The following is a 27604-nucleotide window of genomic DNA, read 5'->3' as shown; positions in this document are numbered from 1 at the left end:
TGCATAAATGATATAAAGAACAAAGAAAATTTGTACATAAGAGGACACCATATGGGAATAGTGTATGCATACACAATTAGTGCCAAATTCCTTTGTCTTTTCTTGAAGAAGAATGCGTTCTTGTTACATTCTTGTCAATGCTGCTAATGTGAGGTGGGTCAGATTTTTTTTTTTCAGAAGACAAGACAGATAAGAAAGGCAGAGAAAACCAGAATATTCTCACGTGTGCTTTTCCCCATTGTGATGCATTTCTAATTTTATAAAATCTACTGTAGTTCTGGTTTCCGACAACATTGAGGCCCTCCGAATTGACTTAGAATAAAGTGTTGTTTGAATTTATCCAAATACAGATTCTGTATTTAGTGGAATTTCGTACCACAATAGTGATGTGAGTTTGTAATATTGAAGGGAAAAGAATCAGAAAGTCTTGTACAAAAACGTACTTTACTGTCGATACCTGAGGAAAGTGACATAATTATGCTGTTCTCTAAATTTGGATCAATTTTGTGAAAAGAGATTTTTGTCAGAAAGTGGGGAAATTGTTGTCAGCTGCTTCTCTATTTCCCCAGTCAGAGTAATCTGCTTATAAGAGTTATTTGATGAAATAAGGACAATATTGTAGAATAATTAGGGGAAAAGCCAGTGTGAGTTAATAAACGTTATTTTTTTAATTAGCTTATTTTCTAAGAGAACTTATTTTTAAAGCAAAGTGTATATATGGTACCCCAAAACTAAGCTAATTAACACAAGTTCTTAGGCATTATATTTTAATGTATAGGTAAGAATTACTTTAATTTGTAATTAGTGTGGTCAAAAGAACGTGAAGAAATATTTTAAAGTACTCTCATATTGCTTAAGTTTTTATTTTCCTACGTAGGTTAGTATTCTTGTATCACCTGTTTTGGTTTCAAAACACTCATCTTCCTTCAATAATGAAAAGATAACTTCATGCTGGGTTTTATCTGAGTTACATGTCCTGAATCAATTGAAGTCAAATTTAGTAGATATTAACTATTAAATATGCTATATATTTGTGAAATACTTTTCCCTTTTAAGTGCTTGTGGTGATTGTGTGCTATCTGTATTTTATGAGGCCCTTCTTAGAAATTTAGACTGTTGCTTATTATTTCTTTGGAATAACTAAAGATTCTTTAAAGCCCATAAGATAATGCTTTTGCCAATACAAACCGTCTGTGTTGTCTGCTAGATTTAAGGACCACAGTACAGCCATGGATAGTGAACCAAATCCTGGAACCTCTTCTGCGTCGACAACCACCAACAGCAGCACCACCACCACCATCACCACTTCCTCCTCTCGAATGCAGCAGCCACAGATCTCTGTCTACAGTGGTGCAGACAGGCACGCTGTGCAGGTATTTCAGTTATAATGACGGGTAGGCCAAGACTGAGCGTGTCATTACTTTTTGCTTAAACCGGATGAATCTCTTGTTTCATATCCTCGAATGGGTTGCGTGGTAACCTCTAAATGACTACAGTTAGAATTGTTAATGATTGAAACAACCAAAAGGTTATTTAATAATCATTCTATTGACAGGGCTTACCTTTGTCACCATGTACCTTGTAAAAAGGTATATCAGGAAAATTATAATTGGAAGCTTCCTAATTATTGCTGCAATATGGAGACACTTGATGTAGAGCCCCAATATGCAGAATGGCTCTAGGTTTTTCTGGGTTATTTTACATTTGAACCCAAAATATAGACTTAGGGAGATCTATTCAGGTCTGTAGATGTGTTAAGAGGTTCATTTTAAACCCAAGTGGCCTAAGAACCCTAAGCAGGAGGATCCATTCTAAAGCTCTTAGGGACAAAAGGGGAAGGGAATATGTGTTTAACTAGGAAAAGTCTTAGGCTCTTCACTTAGTTGAGAAAATTAAGCTTACTTTGTTAACCTTTATAATAATGGAGGTTGAGGCAATATGGTATTGCAGGACTGATAAAAAAAGCATGGACATTGCAGTCTGATATGTTCTTTGTTTGAATTCCATTTTCTTTGTCGCTATGTAGCCTTGGGTGAGAGGCATAATCTCCTTGAGCTTCAGGAAACTGTAACGAAGATGAGACCACCTACTTCATTAGTTATTATGAGGATTAAAGGAAACATCTCAAACTGTGTGGGGCACATTATATATACCTAATAAATAACAATAGCTAATATTTATTGAACAATTGCTATGTGCCATGTATTTGATAAATGCTTTACATGGATTCTCTCTTTTAATCCTCATCATATCTCTATGAAGTTGGTTATTATCTCCATTTTACACATGGGTGAAAACTGATGTTTTAAATAGGCTAAATAACATTTCTAAACTCACATAGCTGGTAGGTTTTCTGACATTAGAGTTGTGCCCTTAACCACTCTGTGAGTTCTTTTTTTTTCCATTATACTTGCTTACTCTCTCTCTCTAATCCCCATGATTGCATTCTACCCTGAAAATAACTTACCTGTTTGCAATGTAGTCTTCTCCCTGCTCCATTCTCCTAGAATGACTATCTCATTATAATGGCTATTTAACTGTTCTATGGTTTAGGATTCTGAGGTTAACATGGGTGGAATCAGAATTGCTGGAGACCCAGTCAGTTCAGCAGAAATTCAAACTGGATTGTAGAATGTGTTTTTTGTGTTCTTCACCTTTTTCCGAGGCAGGGGATATGGGGAAGAGTATCTAGATCTTTGAGTGTACTGATGATGTAATATTTTAATAAGCCATTTTGTTCTCTAGTTTTTACCTCAGCTGGATGTGTTAATAAAAAAATAGTGTGTTACTGGAGAGGTATAGATATAGATATATCTCACAAATAGCACTTACACTAGTTCCTATGAGATCATAGAATTGCTTCTCTTAAAATGCAATCAAATCCATATTTATTGAACTACCTAAGTAGTTCTTTAATGCCTTCCAGCTTTCTTTTTCAGTCCTGTGAATTCTCTTTACCCTCCTTGTTCCTTTAGAGGAGCAAAATAAGAACAATGTGCTGTACCTTTAACGTGTATTTAAAGAGTCTCTCTCCCATGAGTATAGCATTGAATGGTAATGAAAGACTGCTGACAATAGAAAAAAATTACTACTCTCTGGCAAAAATATCTGTCAGATAGCTTATGCATTTGTTACTTCAGTTTGATTTTAGAATTTTGTTATGGAATTAGAAGAAAATGTATACATTTACCTGACCAAAAAGACATTGTTGTAATTCTGAATCACTTAATGCTAGTCTTTAGACCTCTGCAACTAGGGGTCAAATGCCTACATTGATTTTGTGACAGGAGTCTGTAGCAGGTATAGTAAGCTAAATATGGATGAGATGGGAACACATGAAGGCAAACAGCAGAAGGAAATATGCTTTCTTGGTATTTGGATAAAGAGATTCACAGTTTTGTGGTTCAGGGTGTCCTGACTCAGTCCCTCAAGCTGTAGGATTGTGGCTCTGTTACTTCCTTAGCCCTGTGAAAACTCTGTGGTTTGATGCTGAGATTAGGATTCGTGCTCTTTCAGAGTCAGTGTGGGCATGACATGACTTTGGGATGTGATTGCAGAGGACTGGCGTAGTCTGACTTACTGGTTTGGACTGATAAAGGATTTTTCTCTGTGATTAGAGTACTTGACTCTTCTACATTTATCTGTTTATGAAGTTTCAGACTCAGATTTTGTATTTTACTAATAAGTATTCACAGTAATTAGGACTTTCAGGAATTTTTTTTTAGTAAGAATAGTTTTATTCTATGTTGAAACAATCGAAACAAGGAATCTGACATTTAAAAAATATTTGAAAAAGTAATTATGTAGTAATTTTCTAAAAAAATAGCTTTATAATTTTATGTGATTATTAATATAAGACCTACTCATTGTAAGTTTTTTCAGATATTTAAAGAAAAGTACAAATGAGAAGATAAAAATCTCCTCTAATCTAGCTGCCCATTGGTAGTCTTTTAATGTTTTCTTAAATATTCTTTTAAATATTTTAATGTAAAAATGATACCTTACTCTATGCACTATTTAGTAACCTGCTCTTTTCACCTAATGATATATTTGGGAATTTTTTTGTTAATAAATATGGATATTTCTGTGTTGTTCAATACAGTAGATTCTGACTGCATGGGACTATTTATATTTAAATTAAAATTATAATTCAGTGAAGTCCAAGACTCATTTTCTTGGTTGCACTAGCACAGTGCTCAGGAGACAGGTGTGGCTAGTGGCTGTACTGAACGGCACTCATCTACATTACTATTTGTAATGGCTGAAGGTATATATATTTTCCTCGCTGCACCCAATCCCTGAATTCTACCAAATTTTATCCAAAACGGTTATACCAGTTTACATTCATACTAACAGTGTATGAGAGTTATCTGTTTCCCTATTTAGTAGTAGTAGTCTTTTAAATCTTGATCCATCTGAAAGTTGGAAAATAGTATTGTGTTTTAATTTGTAAGTTTTAACTAGTGAGATTGCAGATCTGTTCAAATGCTTATTTGGCCCTTTTTTCTTTTGTGAATTACCTCTATTGGGTAATTTTAATTTGTACAGATTAATGAATTGTAGTGATATGAAACTAGGAGAGAACTATGTTAATAAGCTTGATGACATTGAATATTACAGTAGTGAAATTTTAAACTGCTACTTTTTTATACTTTATTTTATGGTTAAGATTCTGGTTTGACATTGGTTCACTTGACTTATCACAGGTAATTCAACAGGCATTGCATCGCCCCCCCAGCTCAGCTGCTCAGTACCTTCAGCAGATGTATGCAGCTCAACAGCAGCACTTAATGCTGCACACTGCAGCTCTTCAGCAGCAGCATTTAAGCAGCTCCCAGCTTCAAAGCCTTGCTGCTGTTCAGGTGAGACTGAAATAAGAATTCAGGGGACCAAAGTTGACAGTATCTGCAGATAGTTACTGAAAATAAATACACTGGATATTTCATAGTTCTCAAATGTCCTGTGATTATTTTTCCTTAAGGAAATATAATAGCCTGCCAAATAGAAGTTAATTAAAAAAAAATGGATATGTTTTCCATGTTACTCTGTTGCTAGCTTTTGTCTCACTGCTTTTTTCTACATTGCGGAAGTGCTATGCTAACTTCATGGTTTTGTATATGAAATTCTAGGTACAACAGTGAATACTTAGGGTTACATGAATTATGTTTACATTTTAACAAAAAAGGTTTTTTTTATTTTATAAGTAATTTACACTCATTAACAACATCAGGTATTTGTTTATAAGAGGTAAAGTAGAGGTGTTCCTTTTCCACACCCACTGCTGTTGTTCACTCCTCAGTGGTGGCCGTTGTAACAGTTTAATAGGTAGCCCTCCAGAAATTTTCTAAATAAAATGTGTATATGCACCTTACTAAAATCCAGTCATACTATTTTTTACTCATAATAGGATGATTTTATGATTACATGCTTATTTTTTAAAAAATTTTCATTCTTATTTTACTATTTATTTAAATAAAACTATATATGAGATTTAATCTTAAATCTCACTAGAGGAGGATCTCAGTTGACTGAACCTGAGAAAGGTTTATTTCTATTATAAACACATCCCCAGCTGTTACTTCTTGGTAGTGTAATTTTAAATAACATCGTGTTCATGATACTAGTTAGGAAACTGAAACCCACTGGTACTTGATGTAGCTTCAGTTTCTTTTTCATAACATTGGAGAGGTGATTCCACTTCACAGAAGACAGAGACCTGTAGAGTAAAACTGACGATAAGTGCAGCTATTAAAGTAAGCTTAGCCTTTGGGTTTTCACCATTCAGCTTTTTCTTTTTTTCTTAATCTGTTTAGCCAAAGCTTAATCCATGTTGACTGCAAAATGAATTGTTTCATACATAGACATTTTGACTTTCATTGTGGTTTTGTGGTGTCCTGGTACCAGAAAGTTTTTAACTTTAGGATTTTGTAGACATATTGTAAAGATCTTATTATTTTAGGCAAGTTTGTCCAGTGGAAGACCATCCACATCCCCCACAGGAAGTGTCACGCAACAGTCAAGTATGTCCCAGACATCTGTAAGTGCTCTAAATTTTTTCCTGTATTTAAAAGTTTTAATTATTGCTTTTCAAAAGCAAACTGTTAAATTTGCAAAGCTGTTATTGTATATTTGTTGAATGCTGTTTAAGTAACAAGTGCCTGGAAATAGGAATGATAAGGTTCAAGAATTTAGAACTGATGTTAAAATTCTGAAAACCTGAGTCTTAAAAATGTTTTTGTATTTCTTATACATGCTTTCCTACTGATTGTGTTTAGATCTTATGTGATTCTAAATTATTGCAGTTTTCAGTGTGTACCGAAAGCCTAAAACACACAATGCAGGGGTCTTAGGGCATGCATTTACTGTGATATACTAAAGAATGTCATGTCCTTGGTAGACATCTAGATGTTCCTAGCTTTTTCTCTGCAGTTCACATTTTAGACATTATACTTTTAAGCTTATACTTATTTGAGTTATCTGGGTCCAATTTACAAGTATCCATTCAAGATAGTGTAATTTATCTTGAGAAAGGAGTAAAAAGAAAGCTGATCTGCCATATTGCACATATATACTGGGAAATTGTGCAAAGTTTCCCAGTTAAAAGAACTTTACAGTTATGCTAATACTTGCTTAAATTTTTATTTTGATATAATTTCAAATTGCAAGAATAATGAGAAAAATTTTTTATACTCTTTACTCAGATTCACCAATTGTTAGCATTTGGCTCACTGCTTTATCATTCATTCTTTCTCTCTACGTGTATATGTGTTATCTTTTTCTGAACCATTTGGGGGTGAGTTGAGACTTATTCCTTTCCTGCGTACTTTGATATATATTTCCTAGGAACAAAGCCACATGAAAGTGATCAAAGTCAGGAAATTTAACATTGATACAATGCAGTCTATATTCAGATTTCGTCAGTTGTCCCAGATTTCTCAACCTCATCACTATACATGTTATGGACCAGTTATAGGGGACTGTCCTGTGCATTATAGGATGTTTAACAGCATCCCTAGCTTCCACCTACTAGATACGGCGCTCCTCCTTCCCCCAGTGTGATAACCAAAAATGTCTCTAGGTACTACCAAATGTTTCCTGGGGGGCAAAATTGTCGCTGGCTGAGAACTACTGAGTTAAACCTAACAATGTTCTTTCTAGCTATTTTTTCCTGATCCAGGATGGTAGTACTTTGATACTTTGTAAAATTGACTCTAGTGGAGTATAGTTTGTAGATTGCTAAAGAATTGAAGATGAACTTTTGCTGTATGTCTTTAGCTAAGGGTGTGGTCTTTGCTGACTAAGTACGTGTATGGTGAGCATATATTTTGGTGAGCATATATATATGGTGAGCATATGTTTTTCTGGCTATCGATCTGACATTTTTAATTAAAAATTTCTTTTTTAGTGTGGAAGTATCCTGGAACATGAATAAAATTAGCTAAAAAAGAAATTACTTATGGCTTGAAAATGTTAGAAGAAATGAAGAAGATGAAAAATTTAATGTGATATAGCCCTAAGCATTAATACTGTCTTTATGGTTATAGATGTGAGATAAGTCTTTAACTAATACGTTAGTAGTTAAGGAAAGGACTGGTAAGCAGTTTGTGGGCTGGTTAAAAAAATTATAGACAAATTCTATGAAATACTGAAATAACATTAGGTTATATATGTATAGAGAGATGTGTTTTTGAATTTTTCTCTCTTCACATTATTAAAAGGTATTCTTTTAAACTTTTTTTATTATGATTTTATGTATATGACCTTCACAGAAATTACAGTTCCAGTGATTGTGCTTATTTTTTATGAGATTATTAGTGCTACTTGTCATAAACCAGGTAGCCTTTTATTATGAAGTATGCCAGAACCTGTGACTGGCTGGTGGGGGAAAAGAAGTAAGTAGGGAGAACAGATGCTCAGAAAAGAAAGGAATAATGCCTCGCATTTGTTTTATTTTCTGTTCTAGCTGAGCAACAGCTCAAGTGAGTTGACTTGCAGTCCAAATGATGACACACATGGTAGCTTAGTAAATTTAGGTCAGTCTCCAAAAGAAGGTCAGAGCATGGTAGCAAAAATTTCTAGGTAGTGATAATAATGAGCCATCAGATGGCAGTGTAGTAGTTTTCAGAGTTTGGGTTATTTTGAGGTAGGTTTCCACATAACAGTGAAAGCCATGGTTTTGAAAGGGTCCAGCCTCCAGTAGATAAAAGGGCTATAAGGTAGGTTGTCAAGTCACCAGCCAGATAGGTTGGGGTTTAGCGTAGGAGTGGGATCCCAATGTGGAAATGGAATATTATATTTTAAAAAATGGAGTCAGAAGTCCAATCATGCCACCTGGGGAAACTGTGTATCTGGAAAAGACTATTTTAATTGACTATATAGATAAGTAGTACGTGCCAGCATTCTCTTCTTTCCCCTCAATAAAACAAAAGACTAATTCTAGACTCTTATCAGGAGCAAGAGTGGTGATTTCATGATTGATAGGCTCTAAAACTAGTTGGGACTGAGTCTTTAGATTGATGTCTTTGTACTTCAATTGAATGGGACTAATATTTAGTTAAACTTGATTTGCTAAAATGAAATCTAAACCAGTTAAAACTCTTCTGCAGAAAAAAAAAGCATCAGAAAAACCCAACAAAACAGTTGAAAATATATATGTTACCATATATGTCAATCAGTTTATATTTGTGAAATACTAAGGGTTCTTTTATGTTAGTGAGATAAACAATGAGAATTCACAAAAGACCTGTATAGGTAATTTTCAAAAGAAAGACTTTGTTTTATAGACACATGAAAATATATTTACCATAATAAAGAAATGTATGTAAAAACAACAATATATTATTTTCACCTGTCAAATTAGAAAACGAGGAAAAACAGTGAGACAATACCCATTGTTGGCAAGGATGTGAGAAAGTAGGTGTGCTTACACAATATTAGTGGGAATGTAATTGGTACAGCTTTTCTGGAGGGCTGTGTGGCAGTGTGTATGAAAATTTAAACTGTGCATGCCCTTTCACATAGCACTTTCATTTTTAGTGATGTTCTTTACTAAAAATAACAGATAATTATGCAAAAAAAGACATAATTATGCAAATATGTATGGTTTGTAGTAATGAAAAACTATAAACAATATAAATGTCCATTAATTGAGGATTAGTTAAATAAATGATAGTTAATTCATACAGTGCAATACTATAGCTACTAAAAAATGCTGTGTGTGTATATACAGAGAGGTTTAGATTTTCACTAGGTATTAAGTGAAAAAAAGCAAGAATGTAACTCATTTAACTCATTTATTTAGGTTATTCTATTTCTCAATTCTAAAATTTTCATTTGGTTCTTTGTCTTCTATTTCTTTGCTGAGAGTTTATTTTTTCTTTTGTTTTAAGTGGGCTCATAATTGCTTATTCAAAGCATTTTTATGACTGCTTCAAAATCTTTGTCAGGTAATTATAAGATCTCTTGGTGTTGACATCTATTTGTTGATTCTCTTTTTTATTCAGCTTGAGGTCTTTCTGGTTCTTGATATGATGAGTGACTTTTGATTGAAACCTGGACATTTTGAGACTATGGATCTTATTTAAAATTTTTGTTTTGGCTGGCTTCTGAAAGGGAGCATGTGCCATGTCTTTACTGCTACGTAGGGGTAGAAGTCCACATTCCCCATTGGGTCTCTGTTGACACCCGAGGGAGTGCTCCTTGTAATTGCTCTGTGGCAGGTGAGGCGTCTGGCTCCTTACTGGGACTCCACTGATGCCTCCTTGGCTGGGAGGGATAGGATGCTGTTATTCCTCCCATGTGGTCTCACTGACATTGAAGGAATGGGGTGGGTTGGTAGTGTGGTAGTCTGTTACCGCCTTCCTGGGATGAAAGTCCTGGCTCTCCGCCTGCCTTCTCTGACACTAACCCATTGGAGGAATTGGGGGATTAGGGTGCCTCCTTACAGTCTGGCGAGGGTGAAAGTCTAGGTTTTTGCTGGTGTGGGTGTGCGTGGGGCCACAGTGTGTTCTGTGGTGTTTGGCTGGAATAGAGCAGTTATTGTCTAAAAGTTTTCTATGTTGCTAGGCTGTCCCTTTCCTAATCCTGTGGCTAGAAAGAGTGGCTTATATTGGGGCTTTTGTTCTGTCTGCATCCATTGGGGTTTCTGAGTTACCGACGACTTCGGCTCCAGGTTTGGGTTATATGAGACAAAAAGAAAACCCAGAGAGCTGACAACCACCTCATCCTCTGGGTCCTGAGGTCCCTAGTCAGTCTGCTTTTCTCCACCTTTTTGGATCTTCTTATGTTTGTTTTATATGTAAGATCTAGGGTTTTTAGTTGTACTTAAGGTGAGGAATAGGGAAAAGTATGTCTATCCCATCCTCCTGGAGACAGAATTCCTGTCCATTTAACTTATTTTTTAAAAGTTATCTCTGTATCTGTCTGACTATAGAGAAAGAAAATCTTTACTATACAACAAACTGTTAATCAGTGGTTATCTCTAAGGAAGTAGATTAAAGAGCTTTATTTTGTTAGTTTTTATATTGCCTAAATAAAACATGCATATACTCTTGTTGTCTAAGAGACAGACGCTACAAATGTGTAGAGTAGAAGTGACATCCCCCTGCAGTAGTCCCTTTTGCCCTGGCAAGTTTTGTGTGAAACTTTCCTATCTTATTACTGTGCATTTCTATACATAAATGTAAATAGATAGGTAGTTAATTTTATTTGCTTTAATGTAAATGAAGCGTCATCATTCTGTATACCTTCTGTTCCAAGTCTTTGGACATTTTCAGCTGGAAAGGATTATTGGCTGGAAATTGCAATCATAAGTTTTTAAATGACTCAAGGGCTGTTTGTGTCTCATTCTCTTTCCCTTTCTTCATAGTTTTTTGGCCCTGGAATCTACATTAATTCCAGATGTTTTGACTTTAATTCACTGTACTATTCTGTCAAAAGGGAAAATTATTTTTGATAGCTTTCTAGTTATGTTCCTAGGCAAGATGAGTTTTTGAAGCTCAGTTAGTTTTATGACTTTATTCATGCATAATTCACTCATTCATTCAACAGATATTTATGGAGCGTTTAATATGTGCCAAACACCCTTCTAGGTGCTGGGAATACAGCAACCCAACACACAAAATCTGTGTCTGTATGGAGCTAGTTAGGGATAGACACATAGTAAACCAGTGTATAATATGTCAGATGGTGTTAAGTGCTATAGAGAAAAATAAAGCGATGAAGGGGAATGGGATGAGGGAATTTGCTGTTTTAACTAGGGTGGTCAGGGAAAGCGTTGCTAATAAAGATGGCATTTTAAGGAGGGTGAGAGAGGCAAATATGCTCAGGGAACAGAAAAGAGGGCAGTGTGGCTGGAGTGGAATGAGAGAGCTGGGGCTATCGTTTAGGGATGACGTTAGAGAGGTAGTTGTAATCCTGTCATGAGGAGATTATAAAACCCTTGGGTTTTACTCGCATGAGTTGGTAAGCTATTGGGGAAGTAACATGATCTCACACAGGTTTTAACTTAACTACAATGTTGAGAGTAGGTTCTAGGGGGCAAAGATAGAGGCATAGAGATCAGTTAAGTGGTTCTTATAGTAATCCAAGAGAGAGATATTGTTGGTTTGGACTATAATGGTGACAGAAGATGAGTGAAAAATGACTAGCCAGACTCTGAGTATCTTTTTCTTCAATATTTTATAATAGAAATTTGGATATGTTTTGAAAGTATAACTAACAAGATATTCTGATGGATTGAATAAAAGATATGAGGAAAGGCAAAGAGTCCAGGATAACTCTGTAGTATTTTGACCTGAACATCTGGAATAATCTGCCAAAGCAGGTGTTGGAGAAGAAAATCAGGATTTTGGTTTTGGACATTTTAGGTTGTGATGTATGTTGGACGCCCTCCTGTAGGTGTTGAGTAGACATTGGATATATGAGTTTGGAGTTCATGTGGGAGGTCTGGTGTTTCGTGATGTCTTGTGCATCTCATTGAAACTTCACGTCACGAATACGGGATGACTTTGCTAACAATTGTGGATTATCACGAGAGGAAGTTTGGTTGCATGGAGGAGCTGAGGGTCCTGGGTTCTAGTCTTATATGTGACTGACTGGTGGTGTGACTTAGGGCAAGTCATTTAAACTCCTTATACCTGTGTTGTTGTTGTTTTTAATGCAAAATTTAAGTTGTCTACTTAGATGGTTTTTAGTCTTTTCGTCCAGATGTCCCTAGGTCTGGATCAAGGAGAAGGCTCAATAGATGGTGCTATGCACTGAATTGCATTTCCCCAAAATTCTTGTGTTGAAGCCCTAAACCTCCTTGTGACTGTACTGGAAATAGGGCCTTTAAGGAGATGAGTAAGGTTAAATCAGGTCCTAAGTGTGGAGCCCTGAGCCAGTAGACCTGATGTCCTTATAAAAGAGGAGGAGACACCAGAGATCTCTCTCTCAGTCTGCCGTGGGAGGATACAGTGAGAAGGAGGCCATCTACAATCCAGCAGAAGAGCTTTCCCCAGAAACTGAATTGGCCAACACCTTGGTCTTGGATTTTCTAGCTTCTAGAACTGTGAGAAATAAATTTCTGTTGTTTAAGCCACCCAGTCTGTGGTACTTTGTTGTGGCATCCTGAACAGACTAAAATAGATGGGGCTCTGGGCCTTACCCTAAACTTTAAACAGAGCAGCTCTGTGATCTATTTGAATCTGGGAGTTGTGAATAAGATTGTGTGTATGTGTCAGGGCTGGCCCGGTGGTGTAGTGGTTAAGTTCATGTGCTCTGCTTTGGTGGCCTGGGTTTTGCAGGTTCAGATCCTGGGTGCAGACCTAGCATCGCTTGTCAAAGCCATGCTGTGGTGGCATCCACATAAAATAGAGGAAGAGTGGCACAGATGTTAGCTCAGGGCCAATCTTCCTCACACACAAAAAGTTACTGAATAAGATTGTGTTTGAAGAAAGGGTTCTATTAAAAAAAAAAAAAGTGGTTTAAATGTTAAGCTAAGATTTTGTCAGGTTTTCTTGAACAGTTTATGTATGTTATAAAAAACAGTGCCTGTCACACAGTAGGTGTGTAATGTTTATTGAAAGGTGAAATTATAGGAGTTATAATCATCAATTAGAATATATAATGTGTAATGTTACTTCTTGATTACTGCAAGTGGATTTTCTGCCATGCAGAGAATTCATTTTAGGATATATTCTTTTTTTTTTTTTAACAGTTGTTTTTGTTTTTAATGTTTAAAATGAAAATATAAAACATGTCATCAACTGCTCGGAAGCCAGTATTAATATTGCTGCTAATGCTGTATCTTGACCCTTGAGGGGATTACAAGTTCTTTTTTTTTTTTTTTTTAAGATTTTATTTTTCCTTTTTCTCCCCAAAGCCTTCTGGTACATAATTGTGTACTTTTAGTTGTGGGTCCTTCTAGTTGTGGCATGTGGGATGCCGCCTCAGCATGGCCTGATGAATGGTGCCATGTCCGCACCCAGGATTTGAACTGACGAAACCCTGGGCCGCTGAAGCGGAGTGCACGAACTTAACCACTTGGCCACAGGGCTGGCCCCAAAATCTTTTTTTTTGAGGAAGATTAGCCCTGAGCTAACATCTGCTGCCAATCCTCCTCTTTTTACTGAGGAAGACTGGCTCTGAGCTAATATCTGTGCCCATCTTTCTCTACTTTATATGTGGGACACCTATCACAGCATGGCTTGCCAAGAAGTGCCCTGTCCACACCCGGGATCCGTACCGGTGAACTCTGGGCCACCGAAGCAGAACGTGTGCATTTAACTGCTGTGCCACCCGGCTGGCCCAGGATATATTCTGATTGTCTGAAATTGTGTAATAGCAGAGAGTATAAATCCTGACCCTCAGTGATGAGATTCTTATGTTGCCAGGTATGGGCCGGCAGCCAGTCAGCAGGTATCTCTATTGTCTGACACTGTGCTAGTTGCACTAGGGGTACACACGAGTCAAAGTCCCTTCCCTTAGGGACAGTAATATGCATTTGAAGAACTAGACATACCAAACAGTAAACAACATATCAGTATATAATCAAGGGATAAATGCCATGGGAGTTACGGAAAATAGATCTCTGGGGATTGAAGTAGTTGGAGAAGGCTTCGTCTATGGGACTTATGCTGAATTTTAAAAAATATGTAGAGTTTGCGGAGAAGAGGACTCATCATAAGCTCATGATCCTGAAACAGCAGAGCTTGGTTTCAGGGGTTTATGCCTGAGTGGGGTTCTGTGTTAGTCTCCCATGCTCATGAGGATAATCTGTGCCAGTACTTCCTTATTGAATGCCTACTTGGGGCCAGGCATGGTGTTCAGTGCAGAGGATTCAGAGTGGACAGAGGTCTTAGGATACAGGGGTACAGGACACAGACATGTAAACAGTCAGAGGCACTGTGATAAGAGTTCTGTCTTACCGGAGTATCTTCTAATAACTTACTTGTAAATGGTACATGGAAGGTAAACTTGGAATGCTTACAGGCCTGAAAATTCCCTACCCATACCTTTCCTATAATTATTTTTACATAAGTTCTCTATTGAAGATAATTTTTTTTAGGAAATTTGAAAGCAGGGACCATTGTTTTCAAAATTTTAGTACTGCTCAAGAAAAGGCTGATGTTAAGTCTCATTATCATTCCTCGGGTGATTGGTTGTTTCTCCCTTCAGTCTTTTAGGTTTGCCTGTTTCTTTAGTTTTTCTGGAGTTTTGTGAGGATGTGTCTAGATGTCATTGTGCAGAACATTTGGTGGACTGTCTTAGTTTGAAGACTAGGTGTTCAGTGTTCATGTATATGAAACTAAAAAAGTTAAAAAAGTATTTCCTTCTATTTTCTCTGTTCCCGTTCTGGAGTTTCTTAGTTGGAGGTTGGTCTTTCTGGATTGATCCTTTATTTCTTTTATCTTTTTATTCATTTTCTGTCTTTGCCTTTTTTGTTCTGTGTTATGGTTCAGTTCCTGGGTGTGGAACCACACCACTCATATGTCAGTAGCCGTGCTGGGGTGGCGGCTCACGTAGAAGAACTAGAAGGACTTACAACTAGAATATACAACTACGTATTGGGGCTTTGGGGAGGAAAAAAAAAAAGAAAGAAATCTTTAAAAAAAATTAGTTCAGCCATTGTATTTCCAATTTCTAAGAGGATTTTCTTATTCTTTTTTTATAGTATCCTGTTTTTCTGTTATGAAATATTTTAGATCTCTGTTGTAATACTTATCAGATTTTAAAACACTTTATAGTTCCTGAATAATTTATTTTCTGTAGGAACTATCTTGATTTTTTTTCAGTTTGTGCTGCTGGTTTTTCTTTTGTAAGAGAAAGCAATTTTCTCTTAAAATGCTTGGTTTTCTGCTTAATTTAAGAGTGAATCATTGTGTGGATTAATCAAGTTCGGTTTCTTCCACTGGCCTGACGATAGGTCTGCCCCCCAGCAGACCTCTTTCCTTAGTGAAGAGGCTGATTAGAATTTCTGTATTTGGGGCCGGCCCCGTGGCTGAGTGGTTAAGTTCGCGGGCTCTGCTTCAGCAGCCCAGGGTTTCACCAGTTCAGATCCTGGGCACGGACATGGCGGCTCATCAGGCCATGCTGAGGTGGCATCCCACATGCCACAACTAGAAGGACTCACAACTAAAAATATACAACTATGTACCAGGGGGCTTTGGGGAGAAAAAGGAAAAATAAAATTAAAAAAAAAAATTTTTGTGTTTGCACGTAGGAAGAGCACGTGGTGACAGTGGGAAGGATATACCTTTGGCAGGTTTAGAATTGAAGCTATGCAGTAGGAAGCTGGCCTTTAGGCAGGTGAGCAGCAGTTTCAGAATAAGGAGGGTTTTAGTTCAAGGTCTGAATACCCACTCTAGAAGCCCAGCTTTTCCTCAGCAGTTCTTTGACTTATTTAGAGAAGAGTCCTTTCTTTCTAGGTCTCGATGCCTGTTGTTTTAGGTGGGACAGGGATGGGGTTATACCTGGTGAGTGTTTCGTGGATTTACCTGTAGATAATCCTTCAATTTTCAGCCCCATTTCTTACCTCTGCTTCTATGCCTCTAAATTCTGGGTCTCAATCCACTCTGGTCTGTTTCTTCCTATGTTCTGGACTGTAGCTTCCTTCTCTCTGTTTCCTCCATCAGTATGATCCCGTCTTCTTTGGATCCTGTAGAAATGTGATGAAATATCTTGATACAGATGGCACCCTCCTCTCTCTTTGCTTTATGTGTGTTTTCTTTTTGTTTGATGTTGTTTTTCTTTTATCCTCTAAGGTTTTTTAAAAAATTTAAACCCACAGAAAAATGGAAAGACTAAGCAGTGACCCTCATGTACCCTTCAAGTAGCTATCTATACCAGTTGTTAAGTTTGCCATATTTTCTGTATCTCCCTCTATCTATACATACAGCATTTTCCTGACCATTTGACAGTAAGTTGAGGACACCATGGCACCTCAGTCCTAGGTCTTTGAGCACATATTGCCCAAGAAGGAGATGCTCCCACACAGCCACAGTACCATATCACACCTACGAAATGAAGACAATAATATCTAGTATATGTTCCATATTTGGATTCCCTCAGTAGTCTCAAAAATACCTTTTATAGCCTCCCCTCCCCCAGGATTTAATTAAGGATCACACATTGCATGTGGGTGTCCTATTTTCCTTTAATATAAAAAAGTCTACCTGCCTTTCTTTTTTGCTTTCATGACATTTGAAGAATCCAGCTCACTTACGGAATGTCCACCACAGTCTAGATTTGTCTGTCTGTTTCCTCATTCTTTTTGTTGTTGTTATTAACTGCTATTTCAATGGGTTTTAGGAGGAGTGAGAAGCTCTTGGGTGTGCTCAGACTACTGTCTTCTGCTTGTTGTTAGTGCTGTCAGGTGATTCTGATTCCTAGACCCTGTGTACAGCAGAGCAGAACCCTTCCTGGTCTTTGCCCATCTTCCCACCTTCTGGTGTTATGTTAGACAATGCTCTGCTGCTATTCATAGGGTTTTCATGGCCTGTTTTTTTTGGAACTGGGTGGCCAGGTTCTTCTTCCTGGTCTTAGTCTGGAAACTCCACTGAAACCTGTCCACCATGGGGGACCATACTCGAGTTTGAAATACCCGTGGCAGAGCTTTCAGCATCACAGCAACGTGCAACCACCACAGTATGACAACCAGCGTATGGGTGGTGTGGTTCCCTGACTAGGACATGAACCCTGGTCGTGGCAGTGACAGCACTGAATCTTAACCACTAGACTACCAGTTATCTTCTGTATTTATTATTTTATAAACATGATTTTTTTTATTGTGGTCATAATATAACATTGTGAAATTTCAGTTGTACATTAATGTTTGTCAGACACCATATAAGTGTGCCCCTTTACCCCTCGTGCCCACCCTCCACCCACCTTCCCCCTGGTAACCACTAAATTGTTCTCTTTGTCCGTAAGTTTATAAACATGATTTTAAATGGCTACATAATATTCTACCTTTTTTTTAAAGACTATTTTCCTCTTGCTGGCAGTTTTAATTTTTACGTTTTTTTAGCTATTGTAAGTAAACCTGCATTGAATATTTTGTTACATATCTTTGTATACATATCCAGTTACTTTCTTGAAAAAAAAACATTTAAGAGTACACTTATTGGGTCAGTGAGATTGTTTTTAGATAAAGAACCTTGAAAATGTTCAGTTTTCTCTAAAAATGTCTAAATCAGATCAACCACATATCAAATGAATCCATTATGAAATCATCTAAGAGAAAATTCCTTGCTTATTTATTTATTGTCCTTCTCAGTGTTCTATAGCTAATGTCCTCATCCTCTGTTATCTATTTTAGGAGGTACTTTAAGTTTTAAAACTCACTGTTTTCGAGGATTTTTAAAAATATAATTTCAAGTGATTGAGCCTATTCCAAAACTTAATAATAGTCTAAAATAAAACTCTAGCCTGGGGGCTGGCCCCGTGGCCGAGTGGTTAAGTTCGCGCGCTCCGCTGCAGGCGGCCCAGTGTTTCGTTGGTTCGAATCCTGGGCGCGGACATGGCACTGCTCATCAGACCACGCTGAGGCAGCGTCCCACATGCCACAACTAGAAGGACCCACAACGAAGAATATACAACTATGTACGTGGGGCTTTGGGGAGAAAAAGGAAAAAATAAAATCTTTAAAAAAAAAAAAAACAAAAAACTCTAGCCTGAATATCTGTATGGTCATGAGAAGTTTACTCCATTCTCATAAAATATTCCAGCAGTACAGAAAAAGTAAAAAAGTGTTACCCTCTTCAGCCTCCTTTCCCCTTCAGTCCTTCTGTTTCCTCAGTTTGCTAGATATCCCTCCAGATCTTTACTGATGCCTTATGGACATGCATAGCATGAAGAAACGTGTATGTGTGTTTAACACACCTTCTTTTTATGCACTATAAACACTGTGGTAGGTATTCTGCATTTTGTTTTTTAACTTAACTGTGTCTTGAGATCTTTCTACATTAGTTCATAGAGCTCAGTCTCACCCACTTCAGCTACCGCATAGTGTTGTACGGTATAGATGTGCTTTATCTTATTAACCTTCTTGGCTGGACATTTTAAATTATTTCCAGTATTTTAATTGTTTCAGCAGTGCAACTTTTCTTTCTAGGGTGTCAAAAATCTGAAAGCAATTGGGAGATTGTGAGGTTGTTTTTTTTTTGTTTTGCTGTTGTTTTTACAGCTTGTAATGCAGAAAGTAGAAACAATGGTTTTCTATAATAGGATAGGCATTTTATTTCTTTTCGTTATTAAAAACGTGCAGTCTCTTAAAAAGGAAATCCTTCATGGCTAGGTATCATTACTCAAAATTTCTATATAGTATTGTACACTTCTAGATGTTTGAATTACTCACATATAAATTCCCACTGAATAATGAGACAGGAAAATTTATATGCTACTTTAAACTGATAAAAACAATATGCTAAAGTAAATATTAAAAAAAAAAAGGAGGGGCTGGCCTGGTGCCATAGCAGTTAAGTCTGCACGCTCTGCTTTGGTGGCCCGGGGTTCGCTGGTTCGGATCCCAAGCATGGACCTATGCACCGCTTATCAAGCCATGCTATGGCAGGCGTCCTATATATAAAGTAGAGGAAGATGGGCATGGATGTTAGCTCAGGGCCAGTCTTTCTCAGGAAAAAGAGGAGGATTGGCAGCGGATGTTAGCTCAGGGCTAATTTTCCTAAAAAAAAGAGAAAATGGCATTTCCTCTCTGATTCTAAAGTTAATAACCACTTAGAAAACATAAGAACTTTGAAAAAGAAAATATAAATCTTTGCAAATTTTACCCCTAGTAGGCATTATTCATTAATCATGTGCAGGTTTATGAGTGTGCATTATTGTATGTATATACAGTGCACTTTTTTCTTAACATGTTTTTTACAGGTGTGATATGTATGTATACAGTCATCCTTCAGTATCCATGGGAGATTGGTTCCAGTACCCCCATGGATACTAGAATCCTTGGATGCTCAAGTCCCTTGTGTAAAATGACATGGTCTTTACATAAAACCTACGCACAACCTCCCATATACTTTAAATCATCTCTAGATTACTGTCATACCTAATACAATGTAAATGCTATATAAATAGTTGTTATACTATATTGTTTAGGGAATAATGACAAGAAAAAAAGTCTGTACACATTCAGTACAGACATAGCCATCACAGGCCTTTTGATCTGAGGTTGGTTGAATCTGCCGATGTGGAACCTGTGGCTGTGGAGGGCTGACTTACATGCACACAGACATTTATGTAAGTGGGGTTATACTCTACAGGGTATTCTGCAGTTTTTTCACTCACCAGTGGATCATAAAGATATTTTCATGCCATTGAATACAAGTATCCATTGTTCTTTTAATTTCTGTGTGCTGTGTCTCTCTGAGGATATACCTGATGGATTCTGATCAGTCAAATGGCAGCAAATGGGCTTGGCTCTAGGGAGTACTCTGGGCCAGGGACCCTGTGTAACCTCCTTTTGGGGACACCAAGAGGTGGTTGGGAGTTAAGTGGCTTTTCTTGACAGACTTGGTTTTCTCCAGTGACTCATGGAATTAGTGCCAGTGGGGAGAGAGCTTCCAGTAATAGGGCTCAAGGAGTGAGTTCCTTTATGGAGTGTGGGGCTTGAGGTATGAAGTGACAGGACTGGCCAAGCCTTTAAAGTAAAAGGGAATTAGGAGTGTGGGATGGAATTGACAGAGAAAATAATGGAAACAGTTAAGGGTTTCTGGTTCAGGTCAGAGCAAAGAAGAAAAGTAGAGAAGAGCCTTATCAGTTGTGGAAAGGAAGGGACGTTTTTTAGTCAGGTCAGCTGTGGAAACGGACTTCTTGCAGAGATGGCTACTGACCTGTTTGCCCTTGTGGGTTGGGCATTTGTTAGTAGACACTGCCTGAAATGTTACTTGCTGTATGGAACTTAAAAAGAAACATGATATTTATTCGCTGATCTCACAATTTAGACAAAGTGGAATGCAGGTGGGTAGGAAGTTATTCTTTAGCTTTTTTTACTTCCTTTTTTCTTTTTTAAGAAAAAGAAAAACATTAGGTTTGTACTTGATGTTCTACTTCCTTAAAGGGCACTCTCAGGCATTTTAGCCATCAACCGATCATTTTTTTAAAAAACTTTTATTATGTTTTTGTTTAAAGACTGTGTAGTCTATCCTTACTAAAGTACCTTTCTTTCTTTTTTTTTTTAAGAGTCACTGACTGAAAAAAAGTACCAATGCATCATTTTTGCAGAGTGAGCCAAATTAGTGAGCACTCGGGGTATAGGAAGGCACCCTGAATGCCGAAGTACATGGGTCCAGTTTGACCCTGCTGAGTGATTTAACCTTTGCAGCACGGCTTGATCCACAATGTCCATTTGTAGAGTAGCGTAGAAAAAGAATAAGTTTTGGAGGAAACTTATTAACCATTTATTATATAGCACATCAAAAATAGGGTTGAACTAATATCACCACACTAGCTCTGCCTTTTTACTGTGCTTTGTTAGGGGCTCTACCAAAATTGTTTCTTCCTTTCTCCCATACATACACACTTACGCTCTCTGTGCTGGGTTTATATATTACATTAAAACTCTGAAGTATGTCTTAAAATAACTTGACATTCATTCACGTAATAAACTTATTGAATGATGGCACTTTCATAGATATTGGATGTATGAAGATGAATAACACATGATCCCCTCCTTAAAGAAATGATTGTTTAGAAGGGTGAGATAGAAGTATACACTAGAAGTGTATGGAAGGTAACAGGCAAAGAGGAAGGGGAATAGTCAGTTACATGGGATCTGGGGATGCCTGAAAAAGCTTATTACAACAGGTGATTTTTATTTGTTTTGTTTTTTCTTTTGAAAGATTTGCCCTGAGCTAACATCTGTTGCCAGTCTTTCTCTCTCTCTTTTTTTATCCCTCCCCCAAGCCTCAGTACATAGTTGGATATTCAAGTTTTAAGTCTTTCTAGTTCTTCTACGTGAGCCACTGCCACAGCAGGGATACTGACAGACAAGTGTTGTGGTTGTGCCTCCAGGAAGCAAACCTCGGCTGCTGAAGCAGAGTGCACTGAACTGTAACCACTAGGCCATCAGGGCTGGCTCTAGAGAATTGTTCACTACATGGGCGGGGATGGGTGGGGTAGGGGAGTGCTCAGTGTAGTCCAGAGCATCATTACCAGGGCCATAGAGGCCTGAGGCATCATGACATTGCAGATAGTTTCACATGGCTAATGTGAAGGGTGTGTATGGAGGAGTGCTAAAGTAATCTATCTGGAAGTGCCCTGGGCCTAGACTCCTAAGCTAAGTGATTAAAAATCAAAATGAGGGGGGCCCGCCTGGTGGCATAGTGGTTAAGTTGGCACGCTCTGCTTCGGAGGCCCAGGGTTCGTGAGTTTGGATCCTGGGTGTGGACCTACACACCCCTCATCAAGCCATGCTGTGAGGGCATCCCATATGCAAAAAGTAGAGGAGGATTGGCACAGATGTTAGCTCAGGGCGAATCTTCCTCAAGCAAAAAAAAAAAAAAGGGAAGATTGGCAGCAAGTGTTAGCTCCGGGCCAGTCTTCCTAACCAAAAACATTTAAAATAATAAGAAAAAAAAAATCAAAATGAAAATGAGAATATAGGTGTTGAAATAATAAGACAGGTTGACTGGTTTTGTATATGTGATAAAGGAGAGGGAAGAATCAGGATGACTCCCAGATAATTGTTTTAGGGGGTTTTAGAAGTTGCCAGTAGCCATTTGAGGACAAGCTGGTTTAAAAAGGAATAATAATGAGTTTTGTGTTTGAACATGTTGAGTTTTTGTTGGTAAGCAACATCCAGAAAGATGTGTTTTGTAGGTGTTTGGATTTGAAGCTCAGAATAAGAGTTTGCCTCAAGGACTGAGAGTCATTGGGATTGAGTTGTTTGAAACTGTGGGAGGAGATGTGATAATCTAGGAATTCAAGAAGAAAAGTATTGAGGACAACACATGAACGTTTTGGGGTGGCCCAGAAGGAAGAGCTTGTAAAGAAGATTGAGAAGGGATGGCTTGAAAACAATTCACTGAATTTGTCAGAGAGAGGGCAGTGGTGATTATTGCTAATGGGGTTTTAGTGATGTGCTAGGAGTAAAAGCCAGATTGCAGAATAATTCTGTATATTATATTAATTGTCTGTATGCACTGAATTACAGATTTAAGTATTTTATTAAAATTAAGAATCACTTAAAAGATACAGATAAATTTAAAGAATTAGTTAACCAACTCTTGTGTGCCCACTATACAGTTTTTAAACTTTATTTTTAAATAATTATAGACTCAGAAGAAGTTACATAAATAGTACGGAGAGGTCCTCCTGTATAGCCTTCACTCAGCTTCTTCCAATCACTTTTTCAGTTTAACAGATGTCCTGGATGAGTGCAAATGCTAATGTTTTGGGATGGGTTGTGGAACTGTGCAAGTAGTATAAATTTGGATTCTGTATCTCCGCATGGCACCAGCCTGGAGCTTTGATTCTCATAGGAGCCTCTCTCCCTACACTGGGAGCAGGGCTGATGGCAGGCTTCCCTGATGCTTGTCTGGGCATATGAGTCGAGCTTTTCTAGCTCCCTTTTCACATATTGAGCAGCCCTTTTGAGGATCTTGGCTCAAAATAGGGCTTTACTTCCAGCTCTCCCCAGAAATAGGCTCAAAATCAGGTCTTCTGTCTCTGTAGGCCAGTATCCCCCAGACTGCCTTGGTGTCAGCAGGAGCTTAAATATTTTGAGTTTCTTCCTTTCTGGCACCTGGGAATTTCCCCCCTCCCTTCCCCTTTTTTGAGTTCGGCTATATGTTCTAATTCTTCATGTTGATCTAGCATTTCTGTGAGTCTCTTTGGGCACGTGGATGTATTAGTCCAGTCTGCCTTGTTGCTTGAATCAAAAGTCTAATAAACTATTTCTTAATTTTATTCTCTAGCTTTGTCCACAAAAAGGATATGAGGTCAGATTATATTACTCCTGTTAAAAATATTATTTATTTTTAAAGTAGATGTGATAGATGTGTGTGGTATGAAATTGGAAAGATAAAGAAGTGTACACGTATCTCCCTTTGTCCTCTTTCTTACCTGCCCCACCCAGTTTGCCTTCACAGATACAACCAGTTACTGGTCGCTTACGTAGCCTAAAGATAGACTACACTAGTTTATTCTTAACAGCAGTTTTAACTTTAGTGTTTATAATCTAATTTTGTAACCAAAATTCAGGACTTTTCTGTCTGTTTGACAAGTAGCAATTGTATTTTCTTTTTCTCTGAGAGCTTTTGAGGGAGAATGTTATACTAATTATATGTTACATGTATGTTTTTATACATGTGAATGGATTATCCGTGTTTTAATTTTTGTTTGCTTCAGAAAGCCCTCAAAAAGTGACAGAATCTGACAAAATTGTGTAAACAGTTCGAATGTTTCATTTGAATGTTTTAAGTTATGTGTAATATTAAAATAATGGAACTTTAGCCCTAACTTTTGGGAGGTAGTAGAAATGATATTTTAAGATACTGGAATCTTATTGAAACACAATGAAGATATCCTTAAAAATTGTCCTGATTACTAACAAGTACATGCTATTGTTTGCATATGTGCAAGTAATTACCCAAAGAAGTGAGAGCGGGGTGTCTGTCAAAGATGAAGCCCTCTCTTTTAGATTCCTTAGCCACAGTTTATACTGCTATTGATTGCCTAGCTGCAGCTTGGTGAAATTCACTGACATAGAAGCAAGAAATGGAAGCCTATGACCTAATATGTTTTCTTCCTTAGATCAACCTCTCCACTTCTCCTACACCTGCACAGTTAATAAGCCGTTCCCAGGCTTCCAGTTCTACCAGCGGCAGTATTACCCAACAGACTATGTTACTAGGGAGTACCTCCCCTACCCTAACGGCAAGCCAAGCTCAAATGTATCTCCGAGCTCAAATGGTAAGATATGAGCTACCAAATTTTTTCAGTGTTTAAGGACTTGAGAGAGATCAAAATGTTTCCTGATTTGATGCGTTGAGAGGCATTTTTAATATTTAAGGAACGCGTAATTTTTTTGAGTGTGTGTATGCTTAGCTCTTGTACATTTACGTCATGGGCCTGCTTGGTGTAATTAGCACCATTGTAATTAATGGTGATTAGCAACATTGGGAGGCTAACAGATTCTGTCACATAAGAGTGATTATTTTTTACTATCAAATTTCATTGGTTCCACACCTTTTTTCACATTTTAACATCTCTGAAACTGAAATACAGTTTATAATTTATGGCATCTTACAGTTATAATTGGTTCTTATAATGATACATAAAATCATTGTATATCTTTGATATCTTAGATTTGATGAAATAGTTAGAAATGTTAAAAACTTGGTTATTAACTGTAAGTTAGAATTTATATTATGGGATCTTCTGAAATCTGGATTTGAGTTCCTAGTAATTTACCAGATGTGATTCTTAGCTGTGATTATTCCCATCTCACATTCTGCAAAGTGATTTGTGTTCTTATGCTCATTTTGATCTTTTTAAAACAGGAATGGAAATTTTCCTGTTTATATTGAGTACCTACTGATTTCCTAATTTAACTATTGAGCTTTTTAAAGGAATGTAGAAATTGGTTGACATTTACTTTATTTCATGTCTTTACAGGTAGCTAGACAAGAGCTTTGGGCCTAACATGTATATGTTTATATTCTTTTTTGTCCAGTGAACTGAATATGTATCTGGATCCCCAGTTCTCCACTAAAATTACAAAGAAAGTTTCCCATCATATTTCTGACAGGAAATAATGACATGACCACCTTTTCTTTATAGATTATTCAGTAGACATTATCATATTTCTGGGTTTTTTCCCCCATGAGATCTTATTTAATTAATAAAGTGCTTCAAAATTAGGCTGAACTATTTGAAATGATTGCTATTTAATCATTTTTGACTTCAAAAACTGGCAGTTTTATACGGTTCCAGCTAAATAGAACATCATCTCCTTTAGGTTTAGTACTTTCAGCTGTTTGTACTGGAAATTACTTTCTTGTGAAAGTGATACTTTGTTGTTTAATTCACTTGAATTTAGTATATAAAGAACTGAAGTTTAAAGATCCCTTAATTGATAATTTTAATTTAAACAGGAACAGTTTTTGAGGAATTGAATAACTCTTGATGCAATTTTGAAATAGAGTATTTATACATTCTTTGAAAACAACTGTCATAATTTACTCAGTTGGATTGGATAATTTCTGAGGGGATTGTACTGCCTTTTTGAATTAATGGCATTCTGTTTCAATATTGAAAAAACATTTGAAAAGAGATGCGATGATTAGTAAATGAATTGAATATGTCTTTACTTCTTTTACTTTTTTTTGATTTGAAGCTTTTTTGCAACCTATTTCGTTGTTGAATTTTGACATGTTGTGGCATTCACATTTAGAATGAATATTTCTTTACAACTAGTTTTTTAAAATCAAGAGCAACCTAGCTTTTTACTCTGGATTCTATGTGGCTGAGTGCAATATTATAGTGTAGTATGTGGTATAGTTATCCTTTGTGGTAAAGAGGACTGAAAAGACTTTTCGGTGTTTCTTTTCATGTTTCTCACTGAAATTTAATTTGTATTCAAGAGCAGTGACTATGATTGTCTATTATAAGTTCCATTTTAGGAATCCTGCCACAATAGTTTTGAGCTGGGAAAAGTTTAAGTATAATAGCTTATTTGGGGCAAAATTTGGTGTGAGGATTTCGTATTACCAAAATACATTTTCTCTTTTGAGCCCTGATTTATTTTTCTACTCATCAGAATCATGAGCTGTTTCAAAAATGTTTATGATTTTTTTGAGTTCTCTATTATCAGAAACTTCTCTTTGTCATGTAAAACCTTTTGCTTAGGAGGCAGTCCTAAACTGCATTGTCTTTCTGTCACAAATTTCAGTCTTTCTTGCTGCTATACATTGTGTGTGGGACACGTTCTTTTGTCTTAGGGTATTTTTTTGGTTTTTCTGTCTGTACAGCTGATTTTCACACCCGCTACCACTGTGGCTGCTGTACAGTCTGACATTCCTGTTGTCTCGTCGTCATCGTCATCTTCCTGTCAGTCTGCAGCTACTCAGGTGAGCTTGTCTAGCTTCATAATGTGGTTCTTGAGGTCTGGATCTTCAGGTTACAGATAAACATATATTTGTGTTTAAGTTACTGATGGTTTCAGCGCTCTTTGTCATACGTTTCAGATTGAAATTGAATAAAAATACAATGAGAGCTTCAAGAAAGTTTTTTTGTTCTATAGAAATTATAATACCATTAAACATAGTTATTTAGGTTATCTGACATTAGTGAAAGTTAGTAAGTTTTTGCTTTGATGTTGTATGTTTAGTTTTATTGTAAAGCACATTTATTTTGTTATCTGAGATGTATTCTTTTGTGTAGATTCCTTTGTAAGCAGTTATGTAGTTAAGTCAAGATTGATTTTAAGCTTAAAAATGAATTAAATTGGGTAAATTTTAAATTTAAAAAATTGAATAGAATATTACTTTGGTACTGTGGAAAAAAATGAACCTTAACTTTCTCCTCCCATCATTCACAAAAATAAACTTTAAGTAGAATGTAGACCTAAAGGTAAAAGCCAAAACTATTAAAACCTCTAGAAGAAAACATAGGGAATATCTTTATAACTCTAGGGTAGGCAAAGCTTTCTTAGGATGCAAAAAGCACTAACCATAAAAGAAAATAATGACACATTGGACTTTATCAAAATTAAAAACTGTTCTTCAAAAGACATTGTTGTAAAAATGAAGAAGTAAGCCACAGACTGAGGGAAGATGTGCATAGTACATATATCTGACAAAGGACTTGTATCCAGAATATACAAGGTATGCTTACAACTCAATAAGATCATTAGCAATTCAACTCAAAATGGGCAAAAGATTTGAACTCTTCACAAGAGAAGCTGTGTGAAAGTCCAGTAAGCACATGAAAAAATGCTGAACATCATTAATCACTCTAGAAATGTACATGAAAACCACAATGAATATCACCACACCCTCACTAGAATGGCTGAAATGAAGAGACTGATAATACCACAGGTTAGCGAGAAAGTGGAGCAACCATATTTTTGTACATTGCTGGTGAGAGTGTAAAATGGTACACC

General features: G+C 36.9%; 1 protein-coding gene across 29 annotated transcripts in view; it reads left to right on the top strand.

The window, feature by feature from the left end:
• Window positions 1-27604, top strand: part of PHC3 (polyhomeotic homolog 3) — a 76248-nt gene that overhangs the window by 1341 nt on the left and 47303 nt on the right. For 22 of the 29 annotated variants that reach the window (XR_011429015.1, XR_011429012.1, XR_011429014.1 and 19 more), the window contains 5 exons: window positions 1208-1373; window positions 4707-4862; window positions 5960-6037; window positions 24253-24411; window positions 26472-26570. Coding sequence is in view for 20 of the 29 variants with exons in the window: in XM_023623292.2 (XP_023479060.1) it covers window positions 1208-1373; window positions 4707-4862; window positions 5960-6037; window positions 24253-24411; window positions 26472-26570 (658 nt within the window). In the remaining 9 variants the exon portion in view is untranslated. The remainder of the gene's footprint in view (window positions 1-1207; window positions 1374-4706; window positions 4863-5959; window positions 6038-24252; window positions 24412-26471; window positions 26571-27604) is intronic. The other 7 variants (XR_011429019.1, XM_070243245.1, XM_070243243.1 and 4 more) reach the window with 1 other exon arrangement.

This window comes from Equus caballus, chromosome 19, assembly GCF_041296265.1.
Source record: "Equus caballus isolate H_3958 breed thoroughbred chromosome 19, TB-T2T, whole genome shotgun sequence".
Taxonomy (NCBI): domain Eukaryota; kingdom Metazoa; phylum Chordata; class Mammalia; order Perissodactyla; family Equidae; genus Equus; species Equus caballus.
The sequence above is the reverse complement of the archived record's forward strand: the minus strand, read 5'-3'. Positions and strand labels throughout refer to the sequence as shown.